The sequence below is a fragment of the Nicotiana tabacum genome, chromosome 22 (genome assembly GCF_000715075.1).
Source record: "Nicotiana tabacum cultivar K326 chromosome 22, ASM71507v2, whole genome shotgun sequence".
In the NCBI taxonomy this organism is placed as follows: Eukaryota; Viridiplantae; Streptophyta; class Magnoliopsida; order Solanales; family Solanaceae; genus Nicotiana; species Nicotiana tabacum.
Genome location: NC_134101.1, coordinates 33685544 through 33710161, shown reverse-complemented (window position 1 = coordinate 33710161; position 24618 = coordinate 33685544). Strand labels below are relative to the sequence as shown.

General features: G+C 39.8%; 2 protein-coding genes across 2 annotated transcripts; one reads left to right on the top strand and one right to left on the bottom strand.

Moving 5' to 3' along the window:
- The first annotated feature begins 76 nt into the window (after positions 1–76).
- Positions 77–3054, top strand: LOC107782427 (reticulon-like protein B22). Its single transcript, XM_016603313.2, has 3 exons — positions 77–587; positions 2450–2519; positions 2714–3054. The coding sequence occupies exons 1-3, from the start codon at positions 210–212 to the stop codon at positions 2824–2826; spliced, it is 561 nt and encodes a 186-aa protein (XP_016458799.1). The 5' UTR covers positions 77–209; the 3' UTR covers positions 2827–3054.
- Positions 3055–3404: 350 nt separating this feature from the next.
- On the bottom strand, positions 3405–11071 carry LOC107782429 (protein STRUBBELIG-RECEPTOR FAMILY 5-like). Its single transcript, XM_075243948.1, is given in 17 exon segments — positions 3405–3919; positions 4036–4192; positions 4275–4337; positions 4339–4409; positions 4726–4846; positions 5284–5555; positions 6993–7300; positions 7570–7877; positions 7956–8021; positions 8468–8533; positions 8602–8673; positions 9048–9119; positions 9200–9271; positions 9693–9758; positions 9872–9943; positions 10203–10338; positions 10467–11071. Coding segments are annotated over 17 exon segments (2172 nt in total). The 5' UTR covers positions 10591–11071; the 3' UTR covers positions 3405–3793.
- Positions 11072–24618: the final 13547 nt, after the last annotated feature.

The following is a 24618-nucleotide window of genomic DNA, read 5'->3' as shown; positions in this document are numbered from 1 at the left end:
CTTAACGACTTTCTATGGAAACGAGTAGTATATTTTTGTAGGGGTATAAATCTGTATATTGGCAGTTTTTTCCTGAAGAAGGTTCTGTTTGAATACAACACTTGGAATAAAGTAGTCGCAACCGTAAGAATTAGAATAAGAAACGTTCGGAATTTGACCCATTCAAATAAATCGTCCGTATTGGCTAACGAAGAATAAGCGCGTACGCCATGGAAATGGAATTGAACGCTAACGAGGAGATTACTACAGAAAGGACAGAGAACCCTAGGAAGAAGAGGGATGTGGCGGCTCCGGTGCCGTTCGTACTAATAATCTGCGGCAGCCTCGTTTACTACCACTGTGCTTATCGGAATTCCAGTATCGTCTCTCTCGTCTCTGACGTCTTCATTGTACTCCTTTGCTCCCTCGCAATTCTCGGCCTCCTTTTTCGTCAGATGAACATCTCTGTTCCTGTGGATCCGATAGAGTGGCAGATCTCTCAGGACACTGCAAACTGCGTCTTCGCCTGCCTCGCTAATACTATCGGCGCCGCTGAGTCTGTTCTCCGTGTTGCTGCTACTGGCCATGATAAGCGCTTGTTCCTTAAGGTTCCACACTACTTCGCTTGTTTTTTTTCTTTCTGATATTATATATTTATACTTCTCATCTACTTGTTATGTTTAACCAGCTTCAGTCCGGATTTAAATTCTAGGAGTTAAGCTTTTAGGTTCTTGCGATTAAACTATTGTATTTCTAAAATTATAGGTTTATATAATACTTCCTCTATATTTAGTGTGACTTAACACGAAGTTTAAAAAAAAAAAAAAAATTTGAAACTTGTGATCTTAAAACCTAAGGGATAAAAACTTTGTAGGATCATGACATTTGTGTGATTATAAAAGATTCTTATTTAGAGTCTGTTTGGAAAGTCATATGGTAATTGGAATTGGTATAATTACTAGGGTAGTAATTACACAGCCCAGTAATTACACAACCTAGTAATTACGACGACCTGTTTATTTGTCATAACGTAATTACAGTGCAATTACAAGCATGTTTGGTTGTACAAGTCATGTAATTATACACTTAGATTAAAAGTTAATATAATAAATATATGCATATAAATGATTTTTTATAAGTATAGATGATACTATTAGATTTGGTATTTAAGATGCATATGTTTTCTTGGATATACACTAATTAGTAATCATATATTTATAACTAATATTGTAAAAATAATTGATATATATATTTCAAATTAATAATATTTAGTTTAATTAATTATAAAAACTAAAAACATATATTTTGTAAGAACATCATGGAATGCATGTTTGATAAAATAAATTAATATTTATAAATATAATGTCATAACATTATGCAAATGTTTGATAAAATTAATCTATCAATTCTAACTAAAAAATGAACAACATGCAATGTGTGAAATAACAAGCTAATATTACTAAAACAAGTAAATTGGAACTATAAATATAACACAATTTCAAAATCCCACAAAAAAAATACTTTAACGTATGTCAAATTCCAGTATAATAAAAAAAATAAGTTCCAATACAACTTAAGATTAGGAAACATAATAAGTTTATAACATTATTCAACAACGAAATATTACTTTAATGACATCACTTATTATATGCCATGTTTGTTAATGACTCATTATTTCTTATAGTAGGAGGTGTAGTTTCAAAAACTAGAATAATAACACAGTTACGCAAAATGAAGAAAATAAAACAAATAAGAAATAAAATATACGAGCAAGTACATGAAATCACACGAAGTAAATGTAGAGAAAAAGAAGAAGATAAATAATGTACAAAGAAAATATATTTTAAAATTAAAAAAGAAATTAGAAAGTAAAAATAAAATAAAAAATTAAAATAATGGAAATAAAAGTTATAAAGAAAATAAATTAAAATAAAAACAAAAAGGGAGAAATTAAAAAGTAACCTTGTAATTACACAATGTAATTACCACTAATTCTCACCTCCCCCTTGAAAATTGAAGAGTATAATTACATCTCTCAAATTATACCCAATTCCTTGCTGACCAAGTAATTACTTGGCCAAACAAACATGCCAAACTGTGTAATTACACCCAATTACATCCAAATTCAATTTCAAAGTGGTTTTCCAAACAGGCTCTAAGGTTAAAATGTGTAAAATGAAGAGTTTAAAGTTGAATTATTTCTAATTATAAAAATATGTCATTCTTTTTGGAATGGACTAATAAGTAAATGTGTCATGTAAATTGAAACAAAATGAGTATTTGTTAATAATTTTAGTGGATTTTTATACATAAGTTTATAATATGTATCGAAAGTTATGAGTTCAGTTGAATCCGACAGAAGGCTAGAAGGCTAGATATAATTAATGTAGAAACTCAAACAGGAATTTGAAGTAACTGAAAAATGGATTCGTGTAACGTTTATAACTATCCTACATATATACCTTTCCAGGTTGTGGTTATTCTTTATGTGCTATCAGTTTTGGGAAGGATAGCGGCAGGTGTTACCATTGCCTATGCCGGTAAAGTCAATTCTTCTCCTATTTCCTCTACTTCTAATATACATTTTCCTTCAAAATATGTGAAAAACTTGTGTGATTAATGGCGAGTTGCAGTAGGGAGAGTGGCCAGTGGGTACTTCTCTTTTCCATGATCTAACGTTGAAAATATCATTAATTTGTTCTAATTTGGTACTATTATATTACTTCTTATGCAGGACTCTGCTTTCTATGCGTTTACATGCTTGCCAGGAATTCACAACTGATCAGTACATGTTTGTCGGGTTATCCAAGGAGAAGGGACAGCACAAACACAGTTCAGGGCGACTAGTTGGGTGTATTTTTGCAAAGTGTGAATTCTCTGTGTAGCTTTGTGATTTTCTCACAGGTAACAAGGATATTTAAGCTGGTTGACGACTCGCTGATAACAATGCTTTTTAATTTGCAAATATTTAGCTTTTACTTAGATTATGCTTGATGGTGAAGCAACAAGAGAGCTTCTGTAAATTCACCAAGGACATTGATGAAAATTGTTTGTATTTAACATGTGCATTCTGCTGCATTCTTATGTTGTTCCTACAATTCTGAACAAGACAAATCCATTCTTAAGAATTGATTGCTCCAACGAGATTCTTTGAAGAGATTTCACGAAAGAGCATTTGGTTCCTTCTCCTTAAATTTTCTTTCACATTTGAAGCAGAAAATTATAGAATTTCCCCTCTTGCATCACCACAAAAAGCAGTTGAAAAAGATTGAAGATTCTAGGTCTGAATTTACACAGAAAATTAAGTAGTTTGCCCCTTGTACTGCGAACCCGCAATATAACATGACGCAGAGGGCGTATTAAGTTAGCCACAGTTACATGCATGGCAATTCAAGATGAGAGACTCTGCTATTGAAGGGATGTGCCATGACAAACCGATCATTGAACTAAACTTCAAAAGAATCATACGAGATCAAGAATAGTATACTGTAAAGCGGTTTGGATACTCAAAGTACGCACCCCACGTACAAGAGTCTTCGGTCCTTTGATGGGTAAATCCACTACGCTCTTAACACTATATTTTCGTAAAGGAGGAGACGAAATAAGAAAAAAATGTTGTCACTTTTTTGTATGTCTGAATAGATTGGGAATTTTTTTATGGAGGGGTTCGGGGGGATTGGTCCCTATTCTAGAGAGTGTCCCTGGTTTGCCTCATCCTTGTAACTTAAAGAAACATAAGTACACTTATCCTCTTCCCCACTTGGTAAGGAAGTGTGGCTCCTTCACTTTTGGCCGAGAACTGGTTTTCTCAGTATCAGTAGTCATCATCTATCCGCCGAGATGCACTTAGATCCTCTCTCTGGCTCAAGCTCGATCTTTGCACTAAACGGACTAGTGCCTGCACCACCTCAGACATGTGTGGTCGGAATTCTGGCTCCGACTGAAAACATCAGTCATCACAAGTTAGTCAAAATCTTTTTTTTTGGGGGGGCTATATATTGGTTATAACTAACTAGAAAGATACTAGGTTGAACTCTCTCAATTAAAGAAACTAACCTGCACGCACAAAGCAGTCACATCGGCAAATCGAGAGAGGGATTTAGGAGGATAAAGTCCATGCAGAGCAGGATCAGCCATTTTTTCCAAGGCATCTAGATCATGTAGTTGGGGCGATGCCCATCGGACCAGATACTGCTCTAATCTTGGCTTTGAACTGGAACATCGATCTGGAATACGTTAGATAAATGTTTTGATGGATAACCATAAAGCTAACACATGCAAAGGATACCATGCACCTGTCAGAAGGCTTTCGCCCTGTCAGCAATTCCAACATGACAACTCCGAAGCTATAAACATCTCTTCAAAGTATAAGCAGAAGGTTTTGTGCATTCTGGAGCAGTGTATCCAGCATCCAAGTTTCTGCTTGAACACTGAAATTACAAAAGTACAAGAAAGGAAAAAGCTAAATAACATTATTTAAGCATGATGTTTCTCTAGTAGACACCAAAACACCAAGTGAAATATGTAAAGCATAATAAGTTAGCAAATGTGGACCAATCCGGATTAAGCCTAGGTACTGAGAGCATGAGTATGGCATTTCAATAGACTACATATCATGTGATTTAAAAAGTAACATGACCCACTTTTCTTCTTTTCTTTTAAGAAAGAACTTTATCCTATTCCTGTTTCAAGTGGTGACATTTATAAGTTAGCAGGTTCCTGTTTCAAAGGTCTATTATCACATACCTCATGAAACATTGCCAAGCCACACTCACAGAGACGAGGATTCAGTTCAACGTCTAGCAAGATGTTCGAAGTTTTTATATTCCTGTGGAGACAGGATGGAGAACAAACCTCATGCAGGTACCTATACACAAATTAAAATCATGTCATAGGATCAATTAGGAGAACCACATTTATCAGGGTTTAATTCTAAATATGAGTTAGTGTTCATTAACACACCACATTTAGGTTTTAATAGTTAAATCTAAATTTTGATGTGATGTACTTAATGAACAGTCAATCATGCAGTTTTTGGTCAGTTTATACACAACTAAGAATCTTTAATTACCAGCTTGTGTTATAACTGTAACTGAAATATGAGAAGAGAATGGTTCAGAAAGTGTTTCATATAAATCAAGAGCATGTTGTACTTGATGGATTATCAGTTACAGTGGAAAGCTCAAATTGTCAGTCAACATTAAAGACATGCAGTTAATCTGTGCCAATCATACTTATTACCAACACCAGCATTAACAGAAAGCACCAACCGCAAGAGAAACAACAGGAAGAGTTTTGACTTACTCAATAGCACGGGCGACACCTAGAGCGATTCTGACTCTTGTATTCCATGTAAGCGGTTTGCTGAAGTCATCTGACACATGTAGGAATTCATGAAGTGAACCATTCCTAAGATACTCATAGATCAACATATTCTGTCCCAGTTCTGAACAATAACCAAGCACTTCAGCAATATTTGGGTGGTGAAGCTTGGAAATTTTGGAAACAATGTCTGCCAATTCTGTGCACTGCCCATCTTGGAAAAAAGAGGAGTCTATTTTCTTTACCGCCAGAACCTAATAAATCAAAAGTAAGGTTTCTCCCTTATATTATCATACAGTATAAATCTGATTGAATACTTCTAGACTATATAAACATCAGCTGAACCTCCCTAGAAATGGTACCCAAGCAATAAGTAGCACCAGAAGTATTTTGCAGGTTGAAGTAAAATGAAGCATGAGACATCTACATTACACCTTCACATTGCAATTATCTGCTGCAAGGAATAGAAAAGCTAGATAACCTGTCTCTCGAGGGACATTGAAATAGTAAGCTGACAAAAGAAGAAAAATCAACTAATGAAATTGCAATGTTAAATGGAGTAGTGCTTAAAGGTTCCAAAAGCAGAAATCAAGGAAGTATGTAAAATTCCCATGCTTGATACAAGAAATTCAAAAAGTAATTTGATGACAGGAAGTGACCTCTCATCCATTTATCATTATAGAATAATTTCTGCGGGCAACAATTATGCTTACAGTACCTCTAAGCATATTCACGGACAAACTTTATCATGCAAGTAATCTACTAAAGGACTGGAAGAAATTCGTTCTTTTTGAAACAGAACTCTCTATCGTGTTATGAGGAAACAAAGAATAGGTCAAATGTTAGCTACAGAAAGGTTATTTCTCAAACCAGGAATTTTAAGTCAGTTTACTACAGTTAACATGTAGCAGAACACGATCATCTATGTAATGATTGATAAGGACAACGTAACGGGTTCAAGCATTATGCACTCACAATAAATGTAAGTCAATTTACTATAGCTTCCATGCAGCAATAGAAGATCATTTGTGTGATTATCCATAAGGACTACCATAAGGATTTCAAGAATTATAAAGATTTCAATTTTTTAAAAGGAGCCTTGAGACAGAATTTTCACTTGAAATGACCATAGAGAACAATTATTTTCAACGTCAAAGCAGGGTGAAAAAGAATGTACATGATATAATGTATTTCATGAATATGAGCCCTTCAAAACTGAGAGAAAAGCTTAAATATTACTCCCTCCGTTTCAATTTAAATGACACACTTTCCTTATTAGTGTGGTCCAAAAAAATAACACATTTCTATAATTGAAAACAATTTAACTTTAAACTTTTTATATTACCAATCTTACCCTTAATGAGAAGCTTTTATAGCCTCATTAAAGTCATGGCCCCACAAAGCTTTTGCCCCTTGAGTTTTTAGGACCACATGTTTCAAAAGTTAACTTTTGTTCTTAAACTTTGTGCCAAGTTAAAGTTAAACTACATCATCTAAATTGAAACTGAGGGAGTACTATAGATCTTCAACTACTCATGAATTGGTCATGTTCTCAACAGTATTAGCTCTTGATTAATCTATGTATCCTATCTCTCATGATGTATAATGGAGGATACATGACCAATGCATGAACCAATTGCCAACAAATATACCATAAAACTAAGCAGTATTGTAAATCAGGTCAAGCTTACCCTGCCATCTGGATATTTTGCCCTGTATACTCGACCAATTGATCCCTCACCAAGAAGGCGAGAACTTGCAAAGTTACCAGTTGCATTCTGCAAATCAGCTAACGGATAGTAGGCTAAGTTCACTGAACTGCTTCTTTTCACACTCAAAGGATTTGCAAACTCTTTATCATTGAACGACTTAAGATGATTTGAAGTTGGAGGATGTGTCAACTCCTTCTCATTAAAAGACTTGCGTCGCTCTGAAGTAAGACGCTTAAGAACCATCGAAGAAGAGGTTTGCAAATGTTTTTCTGTAGCGGATGAAGAATCTGAGGAGATAATTTCTGTCAGACGCAGAAAATAATACACGTGGACCAACAAGAGAGGTTGCTCTAGTGGTGAGAGCGCTCCACTTTCAACCAAGAGGTTTCGAGTTCGCATCAAGGAGGGAAAGTGGGCATAAATCTCTATTGGCCCCTGGGAAGAGGGATGGGGAGGGGATGGTTAAATCAAATAAAAAAATTATTTCCTCTTTCCTTTCCTCCTCCATGTCTCTCTTTTTATACAAGGGGGATTGGCAAGCCAAAAGTAAAATTACCTCTGAAGTCCTCACGCATGTTGCCACGTGTGTCACTAGATAACTCCTGAGATGAAAGAGGAGTGAAACGTTGACGCTGGCTAAACCTATCTTCTTCAAGAAAATGGGATGAAGGTGATGATCTTTTTTTCGAAAATAGAACAATTATAAGAATAAGTAGCAACAGAACACCCAGTATTATCCCAATAATGGCTGCTATGCCCAGGCCAGACTTAGGTTCCTTTCCTGACCGCCTGGTGTGAGGTTTACTTTTCTGCCCAGGAGGCGGAGGAGGAGCTGCTCCAGAAGACCAAGAATTCCCTCCAGTCCTTAAAAAAAAAAAAAAAAAGCAAATATCAGTGCATTAAAGAAGAAACTGGTTAACAAATAGTTCAGCCAGCACTCACTCTAATTTCTTTATGTCTTTCAGCTCATCAGGAATCCAGCCTGTAAATTGGTTGTTTGCTACATTCCTGCCAACATTTTGTTGAATATACAGCCTTAGCCTCTTCGAATGTTGAGCACACTTCAGTACGTACTTTGTGATAGTTTCTTTTAGAGTCATGAACATAAATCTAACCCAGCTTTTAAGGCATAATGGGAAAAAGTACATACAAATTTGGCTTAGTAATGAATCAGTGTGTTATAAAGGTTCAAGTGCAAGTCTAATTGTGAAAGCTATTTGGTTATTATTTGTTTAATTCATGTCTTACTTAATTCCATGTCATCAAGCTTTTCAATGTATCAGTCAATCATATGTGATTGCTCCTTTTGGTACAGTACCCCTATGACTCAATACCTTGTCGTAGCTGTCGTAATAATTAATGGAACTCGATATAATACAGGGAAAACTTACTACACTACTGGAATTGCAAGAACCATGATTTAGAATCGTAAATTTACTAATGGCACAACTTACAAATCATCAAGTGGAAGATCGGCAAGAACATTTATTGATCCAGTAAACTGATTATTCTGCATGTGCCTGCTTGCAGAGTAAATATGTTTAGCTGCAATGAAGATTTTGATCCCAAAAACAAAGCATTAGCTTACAATTTGCTGAGGCTTGAGAGGGATTTAAAACTCTGAGGCAAACTGCCTGATAATGAATTGAAGGACAGATCCCTGGATGAATTTGCATCAGTTAGTTGATATGGTAGGCAAGTATATTACTAGACACACTACAATGTTTATGGATATATGTATGCATGTTGATATACAAGAATGTACAGACAGAGAAGAGGGGGATGTAAAAGCATTGTTATCTTACTTGACGATGTTTATGAAGCAGGCGGACTAGGCTAATGGGATAATTTTAACTTAAATATATTCTAGGAAAAAACTAAGATAAATCAACTTTACTACTATCAGCACCGTTCACTCCGTAGTTCGAATCTAATCTCTTCTTGCAGCTGTTCATGAATTTATTTGCAGAAGGCAAGACCTTATAAAAACAAACAGAAAACAGAAAAACTGGCTGCTAAATTTGCAATACTTACATCTCAGTGAGTTTAGTAAGTTGTCCAAACATATCACTCAGTGATCCACTTATCTTATTATGATTAAGATTCCTGCACAACAAAAAGAGCATATTGACACCTGATATGAAGCCCAAAGTCTAAAAAATAAAGAATAAGAGAAAAACCATTACAGAAATTTAAGATCAGCCATCTGAGAAATTGAATAAGGCACAGTTCCACTGAATTGATTTCCAGAAAGATCACTGCAGAACAAGAACCCAATGAGGGACTGGTAGGGCGCAATATGAGCAGAGGAAAACCTTTTGAACAAGGGTTAACGCTAACTAGCCCTCCATTTGTCCCAGTTTATGCGACACTTTTCTTTTTAGTCTGTCCAAAAGAGAATGACACTAACAATTTAAATTACACTTCCCATATTACCTTAATGAGATGATTTATAGTCACAGAAATGTCTATGGCTTGTTTTAGACCAAAAGTTCAAAAATCTTTCTTCTGTCTTTAACTTCAGTGCCCACTCAAACATCCTCACATAAATTGGGACAGAGGGAGTAATAAATAATCGTACTAATAAGACAGCCAAAGGAGGTGATCATAACTTGCAGTCGGAGGAGACACTTCATAATCAGTTTTGTATAAAAACTTAATGCTTCTCTGCCTACTTACAGGTGCTGCGTGCGAGGAGGAAGTTGGTACGGTATGTTGTCCTTGAGGTTGTTTTTGCTCACATCACTGCACTATGACATTCAAATTAATCTTTGTCAGGACCAGTTCTTTCAGTGGACATATTAAAGCACAAATACAAAAACCCAATTTCGAATATCCAAGTGTTGTTTGGGCCTCACAAGTAGGTGACTTTCTCCAACTTATCAAGCTGGAACCCTAGTGATCCAGAAAGTCCCAAGCCAGATAAATCACTGCAACATTAGTTAGAATATAGGAACAATCAGATCGTGGATTAGTAAAAGAACTGGAAGGAAATTCTTTCTTTTCCTTACATACTATAGTATAAGTAAGAATTTAACTTGTGCACTGACAGTGTATAAATCGTTTACACCATACAGTAATAACTTGCTATAACCAGTTAAATTGTCCTGATAGTATAAAAGATTTATACACTGTCAGTAATAGTAAATGAAATGACAAAAATTAAAAGGAAGAAAAGGAAAACAGTACATTTCAGTAACGTCTGAACCGGAGCACTTGATACCCTGCCAAGAATCATCACCACAAGGGTCTCCTCCATCCTTTTTCCATCCGTCAAGTTTGGAAGAGGGCTTCAAATATTGGTACATATTGTTGAGAGCGGAAACTGTAAAGACAATTTTTAAATTTCCAACATATATATCTAACAATGTAGTAACTAATAATAGCATGCAAGCTAAAATATTGTTTGGATTTTGTAGGCTATGTAAGCTTGTAAAGATTCAAATGGAGTACCTTGGCGGGAGTCTGTTTTGGAAAGCACCACGGGAATAGTGAAGGAGCTTGTAAGGATGATCCATAAAAGGAAAGTGCAGGGAAGCAGTAATTTTACTTTTAGAATAAATATATCCATTGACATGTCAATAGAGGCCCTTATATATACTTATATATTTGAAAATCAGCGAATTACAAATTTGAAATGGTTGCCCTATGCGAAGAGCAAGTTGAGATCAATTCCCAATAGGCCTCTGCGCGAAGGGCGAAGAAGGGAGTATAAACAGACAAAGAATAATATCAAAATTATATCGAGGGGAAAGTATAGGATCAAAATTATGAGGAGAAAATTGCTTCTCAGGTAAAAAATTTGCGTCTGGAATGAATGAATGAATGCGTTGCGAGTGGTGATGTACAACGGTGGGAGCTGAATTGGGATTGGGAAATGATCCAAACAAATAACGACCCTGAAAATTTGGAGAAGGAAGTGAAGAAGAATGAAATTAGGCACCCTTTTCGATTGGACTGTCATTTCGCGATTGCTTCGCCCCAAATGCAGCACGACCGCCAATTTATAAGGGAGAGTGGGGGAGGGAACAATAACTCTGCCAAGTTTTGGTTAGGATGCCGGTAATGGACGAGGACTTGCTTATGTAGGCTTGAAAGCAAAAATAATTTTGGGATAAAAGTTTAGTATTGTATTGTCATTACTCCCTTCGGTCCACAATAAGTGATCAATTTATCTTGGGCACACCCATTAAAAAAATATAAAATTCTAGACAAAAATAGTTAGTATGACTAAATTACTCATAATTAAATATTACAACATAGTTAATGTAAGGAGTAAAATTTTTTTTAGGAATACGTACATAAGTGTAATTTTGGAAAAATAAATTGAATTTATTCTTGATTATATAAATGGACACTTATTTTGAATTAAAATAAAAAAGTTAAATTGGTCACTTATTGTGGACCGGAGGGAGTATTTGGTTATTAATCCTAGACTAATATTAAAAATAGTACCGAAATAACTTATACTTGCCAAAGGGTGAATAGTAATCACGTGATAAGTTATTCCAGAATTAGTAACCAAACAAGGGATAAGGCAATACTAAATTTTTATCCCACGATTATTTTTGCTTATCTATAATTACCAAACGACCCTCGTTTGGTTGGAAAATAAGTTATCCCAGAATTATTATGCCACCCTCCTATATGGATAAAAATAGCACTACAATCTCGGGATAACTAATCTTAGGATTAGTTATACCGCGATTTTATCCCAACCAAACGTGGGATAAACTCATCTCAAATTTAATTCCGAAATTAATTATCTCTTATGTTTGACAAAAAATATAGATCTTGGTTCAAATAATTAAATTTATGTAAATAAGGGTTAATCTTAGCTAACAATAATATCCTTAGATGGGGTTTTTAAAGAAGCAATAAATATCGTGTGGATCTGGTCGGACAGTGGCAATAACATATAATAAATATCCTAGAAATCAAGAGCAAATAATGTAAAATTCAATTATAATGAACAACAATAAATGATATTTAAGTAAATATGAGGGATGATTCACCCAATAAATGATGCAATAAGTGGATCTTCTTTCTGACAAAAAAGAGTGATACACAATCCCTTGATTGTTCGAATTATTCTTGGATCGGGTGAAAAAGTATAAACGAGAATCTTAGTGAAAATGTGATGTTTGTATCTTAGCAAATGAGATATGATATTCTTTCTCAAGTCAAAGTGTGTGCTTTTACAAATGAGTTTCCCATGTCCCCTATCATTGTCTCTTTTCCTATTTATATGGGACATGTTTCTAAAAATCTCTAATAGTACAAGTGCAGAGAATATCCAATAGAATATTCTCTTTAATATCCTATCTTGAAAACTAGCAGTTAGAGCTCTCTCAATGGTACTCGACCTCGACCTCGACCATTGTTGACATCTCGACTACGACTTTCATTGACTCTTCGACCACATACTTCGATGCTTCTTGGGCCATTTAGATGAACGATGGCTTGAGAACTCTTCCTTTAATACTATCTTGGCTCAAATATTCTAAAGACGAATTTTGACTCATACAGTTAGTCCTTCCGCTTATTGAGGCCGACTTCAGGCGGGGTCAATGAGTGGATTTTGTTCGTTGTGGTCGAAACAATCGAGCGAGTTGTGCAGGTCATGGTGATTACGGCGAACTGGCAACGTGGCCCTACGTGGGCCGCTTATTTCAAACGCTTCGATTTTCCGGTCAATTCGTTGGAGTTATGTTGTCCACGAATTAGGATGACATCATGACGTCATGCGTCATTATGACGCATATTCTCGATGCATTGCTTTGTTTCGCGTGTGACCCCTGATTGATCCTGCCGCTTCGGTTCCGGTACCAGTAATGATGAACCGTTTTCGGTCCTGGTGCCAAGATCCTTATAAATAGAGGTATTTGGGTGCGATTTTAAAGTTTTGAGTCTTCTGTTGTTTTGAAACCCTATATTACTCTCTTGCTCTTTCCTTGGCTTAAACTTCTCCTCACTATTCCAGTGATATGTATTACTCTCAGTTCTTCATTGCTCGATGCTTCTCTCTCTTTTTTCAAAACATGTCTAACATGCCTTCTGAGTCTAGCGAGGGAAGTGATGTGATCCCTTTGGCGATGGTGTCCCCCCCATGAGGAGAATGTTCCCATTGTCACCGAGGACAGAAGTTTCCAGTTGGTGGATGAGATAATTCCTCGCAACCTTGATACTAGGTATGATTTCTCCAAATCACCTTATGCTGACCCTGGAGCCTTTCGATCAGCGATGATGGAGAAGGAATTGGGACAGCTTAAGACCAAGTTCGTCCTTCCCGATTACGTCGAATTAATCCCGCCTGGGTGGGATACGGTGCAGGTCCATTGTCCTAGGTACTATGCCTTCTACGCCTATCCCTTTCAAGTCAGTTACTTTCTTCCTCTCCTTTCGTTGGCGGAGGAATTCTGTCACTATTACGACATTTGCACAACTCAGCTTGCGCCTTACGTTTATAAGCTTATATTGATGCTTACCAAATTTGCTGAGCTAGCTGAGGTCGAACTGACTAATCGGCATTTAATACATTTGTTCGCCCCCAGCTTTTATAGGGGAACGATGTTGAACCTTCGCCACCGAGGAGGCAAGTGCCTGGTGGTGAAGATGGATGACAAAGCTAACCGCCAATTCTGGTTCAACTTCTTCTTCATCAGAACCGAGGACGTGGAATTGTACTCGTAAGTACCTAATTTCCTCGTATGTAGGTGTCTGTGTTTTCTCCCGTGCTTGGTCTTGGTCTTTGACTTCATGCCTTTTTCTCATGCAGCCAAGACCTCGCCTTCTCCTTTGGTCGAAGACATTTTTAACTGGTTGGTCGGCTCATCCCTCACATCGTAGGGATCCGTGAGTGGTCCAGTTTCTTCAAGAAGTTTGGGCCTTCTCTCCCCTCGGCTGGTAAGTTCCCTTTATAATCGATGTCTTAGTTCTTTTTTCTTTTCGTTTGCTTTTGCTGACCTTCCCCTTTTCCTGTGTTTTTCCTAGCTTCGGCCAGGGGATCTTCGAGGAGGTTGAAAGCTCCCGCCCCCGCGTTCCGAAAAAGCAAAGTCGCTACGTCCTCGGCTCCAACCCCTCCTTTGACTGCGACTGCTTATATTCGGGCTCTGGTCCCTTCTTCGACAGTGGTTACTTCTGAATCTATCTCTCATTCGGCCGAGGAAACCTCGTCTCCTCTGTTATTCCGTATTATCGATGAGGACGAGGAGCCTTTGCATGGTGATGGGGATTTGGTGCCTTGTAAAAAGAGGTCTGTAGATGCTAGCGACAGGGTCACCCAGACCGTTGACTTAATGAAGGGTAATTTTTTGCTGCGCGAGATGACGACCATTCTCATCGGAGATGATATCAAGCTGGGGTACGAGATTCCGAGGTTGGCAGAAGCCGGCGTGTATATGCCCCTTCCTTCTACGGTGACGGAGGCAGAAGGACCGGCCGCTGACGTTCTCGATACTTTGAGGCGAGAGGAGGCATCAACTTCCCGATTAGCTGCTAATACTTCTTTGCCAGCCAATGAGAGAAAGGAGTCACTGAGGACGGCGATGAGTCGGGTTCAGACGTTACGCGAACGACCTAAAGATTATGGAGGAAGGGTTTACCCAACTTGAGAGAAGGTTGGAGTGGTCTATGAGGACCATTGCGATCCTTATGGATCGTGACTTACTGAAGAACACCGAAGACATAGTCCCTGCCCTAGGCCCTCTTTGTTCCGAGATAGAGGGTAAGACCCTCAAAGAGTTAGATGACGGCGCTTTGTCGAGGATTATTGCCGATCTTTCTCTTAGAGTGAGTGTTTGGTGTTTTGTCCATCTCCTCTTTTTTGTCTTTGTTTTTCTTTTAGGGCATCTTCGTTTCTAACTTACTCTTTTACTTTTTGTGTTTGCAGACGATGATTTTGGAGATTGAGAGCTCCCGGAGGGAGGAGAGGCGTAGAGAAATATTTGTGAGGTTGAAAAACAAGTACTTTGAGTATTGCGTCAAGTATCGAGAGTTTCGTAGGCGATTTCGTGAAGGCGGCAATATGCAGTCCCTTCACGATGAGTTGAAGGAGAAGGATGATGAGATGGTGAAAGTCATCGAGAAGTGTAGTGTCCTTGAGGGGACATTGAGGGGTATGGAAGAGGAGCTTGAGGTCAGTAGGGGTGTGGCGGCTCAATGCAGTGACCTTCAAGCGCAATTGGTCGAGTTGTGGGGGCAGTTAGAAAAATGTCGGCTTCAGCTGGAGGCCCTTAATGGTGAAGTCGCTGAGAAGAATAGTGAGCTTGAGAAGGCAGAATCCTCCCATTTGGATGCTCGGAGGAAGTCGGAGATGCTTGAGTTGGCGATCAGGACCCTTCGGGCCAAGTGGGAGAATGACCAGTCTACGGCGAAAGCTAAAGAAGATCGACTAGAGGAGAGGATTAGGGAGCTGGAAAAGGATAACTTTATCCTTCATGACCGGGTGGCCGCTTTGGAAGCTGAGAAAGCCCAACTGCTTGCACAGCCCTCGTCTTCCCGTACTTCAGATTTTTCACAATGTTCCTCGGAAATTATATAAGGAATGAATTCACGCCGAGGCTCAGTTGGATGTCTTCCGAGATATGTATGCGGCGGGATCCGTTTCGGAGGCTTCCCTCGAAGGTGTTCGCGTTAAGGCTCATGAAGCTCGAGTTTCTTGGGGATATGATCCTGCTACGCCTGAGGTCGGTGAAGGGGAGGATGAAGGGGACGCCTGGTATGATATAGATTATCCTAAAGGAGGCGATGGTGAGGGGGATCAATATGGCAAGGGCATCGGTGGCCAAGGTGGTGAAGGCACTGAAGATCGTGATGGTGGCGATCAATAGTTTTATTTTTGCCTTGTAAATTTTTGTCTATATTTGCCGGCGTTTTCATGGGCCTTTGTAAAATGTTTAAGTATGAAATATCAAAGTTATTCTCTGCATCTTTTCCCTTCCCGTGATTTACTTTCTGTATTTGTATGTTTTTTTGCTTCTATTTTTTGCCTGTTTTGTTATTTTCCCTCGTTGGTGTTATCTTTTAGCTGGTCGTGGCCTTAGAGCTGATTACGCATTTTTGTTTTAGATGTGGCCGAGGGCCGGTAGGTGTTTGCTTGAGTGGGGTCGAGCGAAACATTCCGTTAAATCGTGGCCAAGGGCCGGTAGGTGTTTGCTCGGGTGGGGTCGAGCAGAACATTTTGTTAGATCGTGGCTGAGGGCCGATAGGTGTTCGTTCGAGGGGGGTCGAAAACAACCTTTCATTAAACTGCGGCCGAGGGTCGATAGGTGTTTGTTCAAGCGGGGTCGAACACAACCTTTCATTAGATTGCGGTCGAGGGCCGATAGATGTTTGTTCGAGCGGAGTCAAACATAACCTTTTGTTAAATTACGGTTGAGGGCCGATGGCGAAGTTGGTCCTCCCCTTATCACTTAACAGTTCTTTGAGGTGCCCTTGCCGTAACATGTTTACGACTTCCTGTCTGAGGGCGATGCAATCTTCGATTTTTGTGCCCACATTCATGGTGGAACTCACAGAGAGCGTCGTACTTCCTGGTGTTCGAGTCTGATCTCATATTTGGCGGCCACTTTACTTTCAGTCCAAGTTTCTCCAGAGCGTAAACGATCTCTGCAGGTGACACACAAAAACTTTGAGTAGATAATAAGGGAGGCATACCACTTTTGTTCCGATGAGTTCCCGTCCTTGGATTGGGCGGGCCTTCTTCGTAGCGGAGGGAGGGTGCAGTGGCCGTCCTGATATATGGTTGATGTCGTTCCTTGTTAGGTCTCGGAATTGGATGATCTCTTCTGGCGATGTCTCTTCGATCTTTTCTGGATTCAGCTTGTACCAAGGTTAGTCGGTGAGTCGGCCCATTGAGGTCGTCCTCATCTGCTCGGATCTCGGCACAATAAGCATTGTGGATTTCGTCCTAAGTGGTCGGAGGATAGTTCATCAATTAGCTCAATAGTTTTCTAGTTGCTCTTGAACTATCTCTGCTAAGCCCCTTCTGGAAGGCTGCGGCCGTTATCCCTTCAGATACGTTTGGTAGAGTCATCCTTACTCGGTTGAACCAGGCGAGGAAGTCCTTTAGTCCTGATCGGGTCCAAACCTACACCACTATAGAGTAGCGAGGATGGTCGATGCAGTTTTACCCAACAAGGTCGGGATCGATTTCCACAGGGAGTTAATTGATTTGGAATTAGGTTTATATCTAAATCTAGATACGTGTGTTGCTCCTAATTGCACTTCCAAACATGATGGTGTTGATTCTACTTCTAATTCTATTCTATTGTATGCAATGATTAAATCTAAGTACAATATTTTTGATGTTGGTTTTCAAGAGTTTAAAAGGACTAGGATAGTGACTTTCGCCTAGGTGGACATCTAACGGGTAGTAAGAATCTAGGGAAAGCTTGATTAATTTGGGATCGTAATATAGCCATCACACCCAAGTATTCACTCTATATCTCTCGATAGTTTGAGTGATTTTGCCCAATTTGACTTTCTCAAGTCCAACTGGGTATTCATGCAAGTCATGTGATATTAGCTCAAGTCGGGTATTACTATATCTAGGTTTAACCCTTTAATTGGGGCTATCAATTTCTTGAGTTCACCCCAATTCCTTATTAGCCTAGTTTTCCCAAACTCAATCTCTCTTTCTCAAGAAGAGACCAAATCATAAAGGCATGAATCAGTGTTTGCAACCACTAATTCTATAATTCTAGCAAGAACTAAGCTAAATATCACTAACCCATAGACATTCAAGCCCTAAAATTCAAGACCCATTAAATACCCACACTAGGGTTGAGTCACAACCCTAGCTATGAGTCTATCCACTTATAGTAATAGCAGAAATCAAAGATAAGGAGAAGATATAATCCATAATACTAAATTAAAAGATAAAAATCTAATGTTATAAATTAAATCTTGTCCAAAATTGCCCAAAAAGGTAAACCTAGCCATCTCACGTACTCAGCAAAAACATAACATAACCTAAAATTGACAAAAAGATCTATTTATACTAAGCTAAAATTTTCGGACAAAAATACCCCTGCGAAAGTTTTGCGATCGCGTAATTCTGACCGCGGCCGCACACTTGCTTTCGTGGCCGCGTAATTCTAATCGCGGTCCGCGTAATTTCTACCGCGTCCGCGTGAGAGACTTCCGCGGCCACGTAATTTTGACGCGGACCGCCCTTCTCATTTTTGCTTGAATTATGCACTCTCTGAACCTTAGCAATCGCGGTCTGCGAAATTCCCATCGTGGTCGCGCTGGTACTTTCGCGGCCATCTTCTTGTCGTGGTCCGCGTTCATATTTGTGCCCAAAAAACCATCTCTTTGATTCTTCATATCGCGGATCGCGAAATAATGGCCGCGTCCGCGTTGATACTTTCGCGGCCACACTTATTTGTCGGGGTCCGCGTTTCACACCTCTTGGCCCAGTTTTGGTTTTTGTTCAAGTTTTGACTCCTTTATGAGTTGATTATATCTCCTTTGGCTCATTTTGAACAATTCCTACAAGCAAGCATATTAAGTTAGTTTCCGGGAATACCTTCACGCATTTTTGGCCCAAAACACAAGTAAAAGAGAGCAATTAATAGGCTAAAATCCCTACTTATCAACTCCCCCAAACTTAAGCTTTTTCTTGTCCTCAAGCAAATAATATAATTCTCACCTCCACAAGAAAAAGAAAAGAATATTTCAGTTGGCCTAAGGTGACTTCATCAGGCATCAATTGGGACTAACAATTACCCTCAACACAAATGAATTACAACAACGTCGTGTTATGCCCTTTTGAGTTCCATAGTTCTAATGTGACACTAGAGCATCAAGAGTTGACCCAATTCATCAAGGAAGCTCACTCTCTCATGTAGGTCATTATGGATCCCAAACTCCTCCTCCTCTACTCTCCATGAGCAAATCTCACTTTTTAGAATGTAACCCTCAAAACAAGGATTGTGAAGAAGTGCGCTCATCACTCTCAAAAGAATGCCACAAGTCCGGCTCTAAGTACCATAAGCTTGACCCTTATATAAATCACCACTAATGTAAGCTCACTCAACTTGAAATCATATAGGGCTTTAGCAGGAATGTAATGAAGTCTTTTGGATCAAGGTAGGACATAACGAACTATGATGATTTCATCTTTCCTTAAGCACTCCATTTTCTCATTTCGGCTCATAATGTCTTGACTTTTTGAGTCATTTTTCTTCTTCCTTAGGGGAACTAGAGAGACAAACCGTCACTCTTTCTTACTCATGACAATCATTTTTCTCCTTTTCTCATCATTCCTTGCCTTTCATCATTATGTTCTTTGAATCCCTTCAACCTTCTCTTTCTTTTTGGCTTTTCTTCCTTTTCTTTGCCTTTCCTTTTTTAATAATTCTTTTTCTTCTTTGAACCTTTTATCACTTTCAATTTACTCATCTCTCCCCCAAACTTATGCTTTTGCCAATTGTTTATCATGAATGCTAAGGAAAGATTGGGTACCAAGAGAGGGTCATTATAGGACGGATAAAGGCTTGTAATGTGGCTATTGAATAAAAAAGGCTTAGGCTCAAAGGAGTTGACTAGGGATATCATATTGGTAGGCTACGGAAGCTTTCAAAGTTCAACTTGGACCAAGGAGAGCCTAAAATCATTTCTCAAGTCAAGCTACACTTAGAATTTCGCCTAGACAAACATTCAGGGCAAGTTCTAGACTTATTGGCACGGGACATGGACTTGCAATTCAATACCTCACCTCTCAAGCCGTTGGATTGTTAAAGAGAACAGAGTCGAGGGCCCACAACAACCCTAGCTAAGATTGAAAATCACAAATGGCTCAAGGAAACCACTCGATTATTGTTTTAGCCAACGCAAGAGTCTAAAGGTCACAACTAGAGCTAATCTCTGCCAATCAACTTGTCTCTAACCATGAGGTCGAAGGTAAATGTGTTAGTACCAAGTGAAGCCTGCTTGAGACACATTTATTCATTACTACTACTATATACACCAAAACAAAAAGAAAACAGACTCGATCCCTTAAGAAGGTTGTCACGCCATCCATCGTTGGGAAGAGCCACCCAGTTCACACAACATCCACCTTTGGAAAGAACCGTGGCGTTAAGAAAACCAAAGGCTTATTGATCACGCAGAATGTAAAAAGAAGCTAAAAACTAAAAAATAAGCTACTAAAGGAAATAAGAAGATCAGCTATTAAGGAAAAATATGAAAGAAGTTATGGAGTAAACTACGGAAAGTAAAATGAATATGTACAATAATGGAGTGACACGAATATATATACAAAATGGAAATGAATATCTACATCGAATGATAAAGTTATACACATACCAAAAGTGAAAAATAACGAAAGTGAAACTAATGATAAATAAAGGTAAAGAAAAAATAGTATCATAATTATTACATACCAATGTCATCAAATCATAACCAACTCAAAATGGACCACCACCTCAAATAAAAGATAGCATTGTCCTCAATGCTAATATCAAAATAAGATCAGGGAAGAGTTAGAGAGTAAAGAAAACTCCCTATGTGGTCTCTGGCTGCATGAGGTCAGGCACATGAGTGGGGTCCTCGGACTGCATAGGATCATCAGCTCCCTACGGGTTCTCTAACTAGATCTCCAAATCCTCTGACTGGGGGACCACAAATCTTCTAACTGGAGCTTTGTCTGCCTCATGCTCTGCTGCTTGTGCTACTGGGGCAGTCTCCCCTATAAGCAAGTCAAGTGGGATATCTCCAGCAGAGGTGAACTTCTCTATCTCCCTCTTCAGCTTCTCCACTGACTCCTTTGAGGCCTGAGTCTTTCTCATCTTCTTTACCTGCTTGCCCAGATCCTTAATCACCTTGCCATGAGTATCCAAAGTTCCAAGATCTTCGTTTGGTTGTCTAGGAGCTTCTTCTGGTTGGCCAGAAGCTCCGTCAATGAATCCTTCACTGATGGAGGTACCTGAAGTTGTGCTAGGGCTGACTGTGCTGCTAATGCACTAGATAAGACAAACAGTTTTGATGTAGCTGCCTGCATCCAGTTGTTGATGTTGGATAAGGTCTGAGAAACCCGCATTGCAGTCTGGGGGTAAGTAGAAGATGCGGTCACAGATAGTGTCACAGTGATGGATGGCCCGGAGGAAGGATGAGGCATGGCAGCTGAAGGTCCCGCTACTGTGGAAGGCTCTGACCCGGTGGCCACTACCTCTGGCTATTCAGACTGGCCAGTGAAGGTAGTGGTTTTACCCTTTGATTTAGGGTTGTCCATTCCTTGGAAGCTATACCAGGAGAAAGGTCTCATCGGCTTCACCTTCGTGTCATAGTGCCTCCCCTCTACCCCTTGGTCCTCGAGATACGTAGGATGAAGTTGGGGTAGGGGTAGGACCTTTCTTTTTTTTTCGGTTCCTTTGGAGATGTGGTGGGACATGAGGTTCCCCATATTGATTGGATACCCCGCCATAATGGAAGCTATTAGAATCGCCCGGGAGAGTGGAATGTCACTATCATGATGGCTAGGATCAAGGCATCTGCATACAAATGTGCACCACCCTTTGGCTTCAAAGTTGAGGGTGTTTCTGGCGATTGGGACTCCATCTCTGAGCCAGGCCGGTGTTGTCCATGGAATGGCTATTACTTCCGCTAGACAAGGCCGGGATGCTTCATCTAGGGCCATCTTCTCCAAATATTGTACAGCTTCCACATCCTCAAAACCGGCATATATGTTCAAGGTGGCGTCATCAAACCGTATCTTCAAGTTTTGTACCTTTGTCACAGTGGTGACCTTTTTGATGTGGGCAAAATTTGCGTAGAACTCCTTGACATCTCCGGAACCTTGCTGGTGAAGTACTTCCACCCTTTTCTCTCCTCAAACTGTCTCTTGATATTCGGATTGTGGGGAAGGAGATCTCTGTCTATAAACTGTCGCTCCAGGGTGAGCGACCTTTGGGGCCACCATTTCTGGAATTTGAGGTATGCTTTATCACTCACGAATCTATCCGCCCATACCTCGGGTTTCCTTGATCTAGCAAGACCACCCACATTGGTATCACCCCATCTCCCATCATCCGGGACCTCGTCATCCTCATCTACATTGATAGGAGCAGCTGTTGAGGCCAGAGTTGCAGCAAGTGGGGAAGATGGCTCTGATGCCTCACTACCTCCCTCTGAGCCATTAGACGACCCAGAAGAGGAGGTAGCTTCATCGATTAGGCAAAAGGGTTGTGATTGGGCCTCTTGTCAAGGTTGTGTAGATTCCCCCTCAGAAATCTCCCGGGATGGGAGATATTCACTTGTGTCTAATGAATCGACAGGAGGTCTAGTGAGGGTTTTCTTTTTGCTTATAATTCTTTGAGCTGCTAAGGGCAAAGCCTGCTTTCCTTTGCCCCGGCCTCAGGAGGATTCTGCCCTCCCTTTTGATTTGTCTGCTCCTTCACGAGATCGCACCATTTTCTGCAACACACAATTAGTGAAAGATAATTAGAATTGGGGTTCAATCATGCCTTAAAGAAGTACAGATGAAATGAACAATAGTGGTTCTCAAAACAGGGCATCGCGGACCGCAAAAAAGTGGACGCGGCCGCGGAATGCCCATCGCGGTCCGTAAAAAAGTGGACGCGGCCGCGAAGAGGTCAGGTTCAGACTACTGACTCTCTGATCTTAGACACACGTGAACCGCAAAAAATTATATGCGGCCACGAATGACCAATCACGAACCGCGTAAAAGTGAATGCGGCCGCAAAGGCAATTAACAGACTCTTTGGAGTTCACAAACGCAGACCGCGAAAACTTGAACGCAGCCGCGAAGGACCAACCACGGACCACGTAAAAGTGACCGCAGCCACGAACTCTTATCAATCACTCAGTAACTAAAAGCTGGAGTAGCGCGGACCGAGAAAAAATAAACGTGGCCGCCTACCTTATCGCGGGCCACATAAAATGGACTGCGGTCGCGAAATTCCAATAATATCGGTACTAAGAACACTGATAACTAGGGTTTTCACTAAGTGTGCAAAAGTTAGTTCAATTAACCATGCAAAGTTACTAACCCCAGTCCCCATTAGGCATATAAACACTACCCACATGTAATTAGTATCAATTAAGCATTAATTTGAGATCATGGCATGCATCTAACCCATCTAACCCTAACTAACAAAGCAAAATTAAAACAAAGAGAAAAGAAAAGAAAAAGATAAAATCACATCATGGAATTGAACATACCAATTGTAAAATAGTAGTACGAAATGAACTCTTAATGGGAGATGAAAATTGAGAGCAGGATGAGATGAACAGTGCTTTTTTTTTGTGCGGTGAAACGTTAGTGTTCGAAAACTGTAAAATATTTAAAGAACCCTTATTTATACTAATCAACTATGGAACCCACCGCCTTACCTGAGCGCGGCCGCGAAATTCTATCGCGGTCTGCGCTATGTTACCTTATGTATACTAGCTTCAAGCACTTGGGCGCGATCCACGGTCGCAAAAATCAATGCGGCCCGCAAAAATTGGAGCGCGGCCGCGATCTCTGAAGGGTTTTTGACAGTCCAACTTCAGAGAGTTGGCATTTTTCTCTTTTCAAGTACGCGTCCGTGGACAAAAATATGCTGTCGCAAAATGCTCACGCGGACCGCAAAATTTTTGGGCGCGGTCCGCGAACTTCCAACACATAGTCAAATTTTTCCATGTCAAAATACTGCACTGCACAACCAGTTCCTACATATACTTCATAACCAGTTAATCCAAAACAATGCCTAATCTAAGAAGAAAATCAAAAGAAAGAAAAACACATGGGTTGCCTCCCAAGAACGCCTGATTTAACGTCGTGGCACGACGCATGTTACCATCATCATTTGAAACGGATCAAGGCCACTACGTGGCTATCATCAATCTTGCCAAGGTAATGCTTCACTCGGTGCCCATTGAATCTAAAGATTTCACCATTTTTGTTTTTCAAATCGAGAGCACCAAATGGAGTTACATGCACCACTTCAAAAGGGCCACTCCACTTTGACTTGAGTTTTCCCGGAAACATCTGTAACCGAGAGTTGAATAGAAGAACTAAGTCACCCTCATTGAATTCTTTGTTCCGAATATATTTGTCATGTAAGTACTTCATCTTGTCCTTATACAAGGACGAGCTGGAATAATCATGGAACCGGAACTCATAAAGTTCATTTAGTTGCTCTACCCAGAGATTGGCAGCTACATCCCATTCAAGGTTCAACTTCTTCAGCGCCCACATGGCCTTGTGCTCTAATTCAACCGGAAGATGGAATGTTTTCCCAAATACCAACCGGTACGGAGACATACCAATTGGAGTCTTGTAAGCTGTACGATAGGCCCATAAAGCATCGTCAAGTTTCCTTGATCAATCAGTCCGATTTGCATTGACAGTCTTGGATAATATGCTCTTGATCTCCCTGTTGGAGACCTCAACTTGTCCACTAGCCTGTGGGTGATAAGGGGTTGACACCTTATGATTGACACCATACTTAGAAAGTAAAGTGTCGAAGGCTTTGTTGCAAAAATGAGAACCCCCATCACTAATGATAGCCCTTGGGGTGCCGAACCTTGTGAAGATATTTTTCTTTAAGAAAGCCACCACACTTCGTGCCTCATTGTTGGGCAAAGCCACAAC